The following is a 7,567-nucleotide window of genomic DNA, read 5'->3' as shown; positions in this document are numbered from 1 at the left end:
AAGAAGAAAAGAAGTTGGGTCAAAGCCCAACAATTCTCCACCTTTTGGTCCAACGTCGGTTCACTAGTCAGAAGAGTCACCTACAGCATCATCATCGTCCCACAACTGAAAACACAAAGTTAGTACAAGAACCAATATGAATCAAGCACAAAGTAAGCTACACCATAGCACTGAAACAGAACACATCTGTCTGAAGTATCAAAGTTTAAAATTTTGAGACATCTAAACTTTTCAACATTTTTCAGAATAATGACTTGAACCACGTAAATGATCCACCTTATTTGGAGCAGTGGCAGGTTTGGGAATAGGAGAATTTGGAAACTTAACTCTAAATTGTTTACCAAGAACACAAGAATCACAAAATGACTTACAAGACAATTTTCACTACCAAAATAACCATCTTTGTGCAAAATTTCAAGACCTTTAGAACTCATGTGACCTAATCTTTTGTGCCACAAATCAATTTTGTCACTTAAGATAGCATTCACAGAATTTTGCACACAAGGTTCAGATTCAGCATGGCAAACATACAAATTTCTCTTTTTGGAAGCTTTGAAAATCACTAATGAACCTCTCAAAATTTTCATGACACCATTTCCCCACCTACCTTGTAAACCATCATCTTCTAAAGCAGCACATGAAATCAGATTATGACATAAATCTGGAACATGTCTCACATTTTTCAAAGTTAATACATAACTAGAATCAAATTTTAGTGATACATCACCAACACCAGCAACTTGACACAATTTCTGATTAGCCATAGAAACAGACCCATGCACTACTTCTTTATAACTAAAAAAACAAGTTTTTAAATGGGGACATATCGAAAGTGCATGCAGAATCAACTAGCCATTCATTGTCATACAAAGAACTTGAATGCATAGAATTCACATTAGGCACATCACATATCTCAGTCACCGTAAAAACATCACCCATGTTTTCACTACAAGAATCCATATTAGCATGGTCATCATGTTGATTTGTCAAATCTTGGTTATGGTTTTGCTTAGTCCTAGAACACTCTCTAATGAAATGACCAATTTCACCACAATTATTGCATTTCCTATGATTAGACCTCGATTGGGACCTTGTCTTACTCTTACCACGATTTTCAATAGAAAATTGGTTATGGTTGTTTGAAGGACTTTGAAAACGATTTTTGGACCTTTCTCTAACAAACATAACCTCACCCGAATTATTACCACCCTTATTATTTTTTAAACTATCTCTTTAATTTTTTAACCATTCACAACAGATTCTAATGAAATCTGATCTCTATCATACTTAATAACAGATTTAACATCACTGTAAGAATCGAGAATAACATTTAAAAGAACAATAGGGGTGTAATCATCAATATGCTCATCTCCAGTTTGCTTAATGTCTTGAACTAGTTTGGTAAACACATCAAGGTTTTCATCAATGTCCTTGTCTAAATCAAGTTTGAACCGGAAAAATTCTCAGGCAAAAACAATTTACTAGGCAACGAATTTTCAGTATAAAGTTCTTCTAATTTTTCCCAAAGTTCCTTAGCAGATTTTAGCTCACCAACTTTTCTTAACACAGAGTCAGACAAGTTCAAGATTATAGACGAATAAACAAACTCATCCATTATAGCCTTTTTATCATGAGTTTCAGTAGCAGAATATGAAAGGTCTATCGCTTTGAAAACTTTTTGTTGTACCAAAATACCTTTCATTTTCTGCAGCCATATTGAAAAATCCATTTTTCCGTTAAAAGGTTGGAGAATATATCCAGTCATAGCCATTATCACTGAGAAAAAATATAAAAACAAAACCAACAAATTTTTACATAGAAAACATCAATTTTTTTTTTTTACACAGAAAACTTGTAAATCGCACAATCAAAGCGAACACAACAGAAATAACTATAGCCATGGAGATGAAAACACAATAGTAACCAACAAGCACATAAACCTAGGGTTCTACCAGCAACAAATCCCAACACATAACATCCGCGACAAGCGGTTACGCTACTAAAGAAATAAAATAGGTTCCAGCCAATATACTAGATCGAAACCCTAAGTAAGAGTTTCGATTCCGACGAACCGAAGCGGCGGAACGACGAACAGCACCCAGCAGCAGCGGCAGACTAGCGGTAACGTGACGAATATCAACACAACAGTGGTAACATGAAGAATATCAACCTGCACAAAGTTCCTCATAGTCATCTTCAGCTTCATCCAACCTGCACAACACAATAAACCAAAACAACAGTGGTAACATGAAGAATATCAAAATTTCCAGGGCTCCGATGTACTGAGTTTTGGCCTCTCCAATTTCACATCAAACCACGGCGAAGACCACAAAGTTCCCACGCCAACGACACTTTCACAACCCTCAATGCCCCACAAAGAAGATCAAGACCGATCAAGAAGATAACACACAGAAATTGCACAAAGCAGGGAGAAGAGTAGATACACGCAGTCACCGAAGAAGGAAAGAACAGGACCAAACGAGAAGGAAGCAGAGTAGCACGAAGCAAAGAGAAAGGCAAAGACACCAATAAGGAAGCACACCAAGCAATCGTCAATCTCTCGCTCTCTCACAATCTCTGGCTCTCTCGGCCACCACACTCTTTCTCATGCAGAACGCTCTACTGAAACTTAGGGCTGGAGAGGGGATATATCAAGACATGGGCTGGGAAAAGAAGAAAATAAGTTGGGCCAAAGCCCAACATGAAATAATCATTTTTTCGACCTAACACTAATATGACATCAATTCAACGCTGACGAGTGTAGTTTCATATTAACACTCTTAATGAAAATCACTAAAATTGAACAAAATAAAAAAAAAACACACAATACTAAACTGAAATTTGATGACATAAAGAAACAAAATATATCGCAAAGAGCTAAAAATACATTATAAAATTGCAATTCTCTCTTTATTTTAAGTATTTAAAAAAACAAACAATAAGTCTAATTTAAAAAAATAAAGAAAAATTTCAATTTTAGTTCTGTAAGTTGACTTGTTTTTTATTTTAGTCCTATAACTTTTCAATATTTGGTCTTAGTTCGATAACTTAGATTTTTTTTGGATTTTGGTATTTCTTCCATAGGAAGTCACTAAATCAATCGAAAATTACTTATTTGATTGTTCATTTGATAATAATTAACTATATGTTACACAAATTAAAATTCATTACGCAAATAAATATAATATAGGTTTAATTCTAACCGCACGAGTCTTATAGGATAGTATCGTTGCCAACTAAGTAATATTCGATTGATTTAGTGACTTTGAACAAAAAAATAATGAAAAAATGATTCCCAATATTCACAAATCAGGAAAAAACTTGTCATTTTGTTAAATTTTTATTGGATATATTTTAATATGTATAATATAGGTTTAATTCTAATCGCACGAGTTTTATAGGAGAATGTCGTTGCCAAATAAGTAATATTCGATTGATTTAGTGACTTTCGACGAAAAGAATGATCAGAACCCAAAAAAAAATCCGAGCCATTGGACTAAAACATAACTTTGAAAAATTACAGAACTAAAACAAAAAACAGACCAACTTATCGTGCTAAAATTGCAATTTCCCAAATAAATTAGCTCATATTCATGTGTTTTAGGTAAGTTAGATCCTACCTATACAGACACTGCCTTGAGGTAGATCTAATCGTGCACATTTATCAATAAATGTGGGGTTCATTATTTTTTAGTGGACCCCGCATGTATTGATAAATGAGAACCCTTAGATAGGGTAATGTCCGTAAAGATAGATAAATTGAAATGAAAGGTGTTTCACATGCGATAAATAACAATGATGACGTGGCAATTTGTCATTCGTCGAAGACTGCATTTCGTGAAGTCCTAACTCTGATTGGGAATGCACTGAAAAAACATAAATAAATACAAATTGGAGAAACCAAACAATTTCAAGAATCTCTTCATCGGATTCTGCGTAGACTCCATTTCCTCCTCTTATCCTAATCAATCTGCTCTCACTCACTTTCGCTGATCATACCAGTGAGAGGGAAAGAGTGGGAGAGATTGAGGAACAGAGAGACGAAGAAATATCCAAAAATCGAAGAGGGAAAAAGAAATTTTTTTTCAAGAAACTGTTTTTTTAGGTGTACAGATATATTTAATCGAGAATATGGCGATGTGGGTATTTGGATACGGCTCTCTGATATGGAAAGCAGGATTTCGCTATGATGACCGGCTTTTGGGTTTCATCAAGGACCATCGCCGTGTCTTCTACCAAGGTCCCCATTCGGGCCCCTTAGGATTATTGGGTTTTGTGTTATTTTTCAGTTTTTTAAAGAAATTATTTGAATGTTTCTTTGTTTGTTTTTTTTTTTGGTGGGTTTTTGTTTTTGCAGGCAGCACTGATCATAGAGGCACTCCGGAGTTTCCGGGTAGAACAGTGACATTGGAGCCTGCTAAGGGTGAAGTTTGTGTGAGTTCTTGTTCTTTATATTTTTATGCAAATCTCGTTGCTCTCTCTTGGAGTGATTTGCTGTTTTTTGGTGGATTATTTTTGTAGCAATTGCTGACTTTTGAGGTTGTTGTTTAAGTAAACTGTGATTTTTTATGCGATGGCATATTGGCATTTCAAGTTTTTTTATTAAATCATTCACATTTTAACTGGTAATTGAGTTTGTATGCTTATTTGCAATGTCAATATTTTTGTTTCATATCATATGATAATTCGTGTTAGTCTCATGCTTTCAGCCTTTGTAAGAAGCAAGAAGTGAGGCCGTGAATTCATTGTAGGTTTCCTTTATGACAAGGTTCACATATTGTTGCATTGTTAACAGATTCTTTTGTTTCAATTTCTATTTCCTTTTTCTTTGCTGTTTCTTACTTATAAACTCGTATTAGAGTTGTGAAATCTTTGAAGTCTTTTCGAGTTATATGAACTATAAGAACTTGTTGACGTGCAAGGTCAGTGGGGTGTTGCCTACAAGATAATACACAAGGAAGATCAAGAGGTGGCTTTGGAGGTAGCTCGATTCTGATTCCTGTTTGTTTCTAATTCCCCATGCCTCGAATAAACAATAATGAGTATTTGCTTATAAAAAGTAGCTTTTCAAATGAGTTCATCACTCTCTGAGACCTACACATTTTCGAATTTTCACGATGCCCTTTGGTTTTATAATGATCTTTAATTTTCCTTAGCAGAAGTCTTCACGTGTGTCATTCAAAAGAATATTTCAGCAAAACTAGTATGGTGAAGGTTATTTTCATTGTTTCAGTAAAAGATAATATGGAAGTAGACGAGTAGCTAACTTATCTGAAGAATGATACTCGTATATGTGAGTTGATTATTACTCTATTTTGGTCTTCTTTCAACCAATGTAGTGCCTCAGCCTGTGAAATTGACATTTGTTTTAACATTTCTTTCATTTTCTTATCAATAAATTCCTGCTCATTGTTTACTTCAGCATCTTGAAGTGAGGGAGAAACAGTATGACAAGAAGGCTTACGTCAATTTTTACACCGTAAGCCTTTGTCCGATACAACGGTAGCTAAAATTATTGCATTTGATATAAAATTACTTTTACATATTACTTATATTGCATTCATTTCAGGAGTCCTCTGCTTCAACACCTGCTATTTCCAGTGTCATGGTGTAAGTTTCATACCATGCTCCCTGTTGCTTGAATTCATCAAGTTAAATTCCAGTTTTAGGACTAAAACTTATGGCTTGAATGTTCAGATATATAGCATCTGCAGATAAGAAGCTCAACAAGAACTACTTGGGACCTGCCTCAGTTGAAGATATTGCAGTGTAAGTAACACTTTCTTGCAAGAATCTTCAAATATTTCAACTAAGAAGTATTTGCAAACATCTTGAAAGTTGAAACTAGATTGGGATTTTAAATATTTGAGCTCTAGTTCATTAATGAGCATTGAGTTCTTAGGATGATAAACCTTGTTCGAGAACTATCCATTCGTCCACTATGTTGTGTTGGACCTTTGTGAGCAGCACTTTCCTTTGCACAATACGGCACTTCTTGCCTCTTGTAATTTGGTGCAAGGCTTGTATCAAAAGTATGAGTAAACAAAGTTAGACTTCTTCAAAAAGCTTTGACATTTTTGGCATATTGATGCATAGAGCATGCAATGTATCAAAGGCGCAACCAAGTACTTGGTTTGCGCTGGGTGGCACTCCACATTTGTGTGTCACCAAGTGTTTGGCTTCGCGCAACCAAGATTAAATTGAAATGAAGCTGCATGTCTGCTAAAAGTTACAAATTTGGCCAATGGACAAGCTCTTGTTACTACCATTGGCCTTAATGTATCTTTGCCAAATGATGTCAGAAGATAAGATCAACTGAATATTGTAAACTCACCATCTTCTTAGCAATCGTCATACCTTGGGAAATTCAGCCGCATAGTTCTTAGACTTCGAGTCGAAGCATTGATCGATAATGGCATATACAGTGAGTCTATATCAGCAACTCCTGGCATACATTTGATGTCTAATGTCTAGACAAGCATTAGCTGAATTTTATTCTCATTCCAAGATATTTTAGACGGCATCAAGAAATCTTGGCACATGGTCCTGACATTTTTAACATGGTTACGTTGCCATTTTTAACAGGCAAATACTTAAAGCAGAAGGCCCCTCGGGTCCGAATCGAGACTACCTCTTCAAACTGGAGAACGCACTTATCCAAATAGGTAAAGACATTGGTTTAGATCCCTGGGAACTTCATCCTCTTTCAGCAACGCTTATGCTCGTAGGGCTTGACCCAATGTGGGGACTAGGAAGGGCAGTCACCCCACTCGAGCGAAAAATTCTTCGAACTTCATGCTTATTTCTTCCAAGTTTCTTTCTCCTTAGTTTCACTGACTTGTAGTTTTCTCACTTCTGTTTCTCTGTTTGATTTATTCTTTATGCGTCCAATTCGATCAGGATGTGAAGACAACCATGTGAATGATCTTGCCAATGAAGTGAGGCGCATACTCTTCTTACAAGGGGACTTTTGTGCCTGATTATGTCTTCTGAAAAGGATATGTGTATCTAATCTTATTTTTTCAAAACACAAAATTATGATATGTTGAACACGCACTGTGAGTGTCTCTATATTTCATCATCTTATAGGTGGGTGTTAAGTAGCGGAGTTCACATATGTGCCCACAATTGCGGTGCATTCTGTAATATATCAAACACACATACATATATTTGTGTGTGAAACTATGATGTATTAAAATGTAATATAGTCATACTAGAAATTGTGTTCCCATGTAGGGCTGGGTACGGTATGGTATACCGTACCGAACTACGATACCGTATCGTATCATACCGGTATGAAGAAATTCATACTGGTATTATACCGACCGAATTTTCGGTATGGAGAATTTTTATACCGGATACCGTACCGGAAATAAAAAAAAATTCGGTACCGAAAAAAACTCGGTATACCGAAAAAAAAAAAAATTTCGGTATATCGAGTTTTTTTCGATATACCGTGAAATTTTAAAAAAAAAATATTTTCGGTATACCGAAATAAAAAATTTTATATACCGATACCGAAAATTTCGGTACGGTATGATACCCTACCGAAATTTTTGGTATACCG

The 7,567-nt window shown here is 35.4% G+C and overlaps 1 protein-coding gene across 2 annotated transcripts; it reads left to right on the top strand.

Annotated features, from left to right (window-relative positions):
- The first annotated feature begins 3,887 nt into the window (after positions 1 to 3,887).
- Positions 3,888 to 7,100, top strand: LOC140882390 (gamma-glutamylcyclotransferase 2-3). Of its 2 annotated transcripts, XM_073288370.1 has the most exons (8): positions 3,890 to 4,240; positions 4,358 to 4,434; positions 4,928 to 4,981; positions 5,423 to 5,479; positions 5,570 to 5,610; positions 5,698 to 5,769; positions 6,586 to 6,665; positions 6,901 to 7,100. In XM_073288370.1, exons 1-8 carry the CDS (start codon positions 4,132 to 4,134, stop codon positions 6,978 to 6,980), a joined length of 570 nt encoding a protein of 189 aa, XP_073144471.1. In that variant the 5' UTR covers positions 3,890 to 4,131; the 3' UTR covers positions 6,981 to 7,100. The 2 variants fall into 2 exon arrangements, with proteins under 2 accessions (XP_073144472.1, XP_073144471.1); XM_073288371.1 differs by lacking the exon at positions 4,928 to 4,981 and having other exon boundaries at positions 3,888 to 4,240.
- The last annotated feature ends 467 nt before the right edge of the window (positions 7,101 to 7,567 follow it).

This window comes from Henckelia pumila, chromosome 2 (genome assembly GCF_033568475.1).
Source record: "Henckelia pumila isolate YLH828 chromosome 2, ASM3356847v2, whole genome shotgun sequence".
NCBI classification, from domain to species: Eukaryota; Viridiplantae; Streptophyta; class Magnoliopsida; order Lamiales; family Gesneriaceae; genus Henckelia; species Henckelia pumila.
This window is presented reverse-complemented; position numbering and strand designations above follow the sequence as displayed.

What these genes read in the sequence shown, in the direction of transcription:
- LOC140882390 (XM_073288370.1), top strand. Translation starts at nt 4,132, where the DNA reads ATGGCGATGTGGGTATTTGGATACGGCTCTCTGATATGGAAAGCAGGA. An exon ending in TCGCCGTGTCTTCTACCAAG is followed by an intron (nt 4,241 to 4,357) that starts GTCCCCATTCGG and finishes TTGTTTTTGCAG; the next exon opens with GCAGCACTGATCATAGAGGC. An exon ending in CTTACGTCAATTTTTACACC is followed by an intron (nt 5,480 to 5,569) that starts GTAAGCCTTTGT and finishes CATTCATTTCAG; the next exon opens with GAGTCCTCTGCTTCAACACC.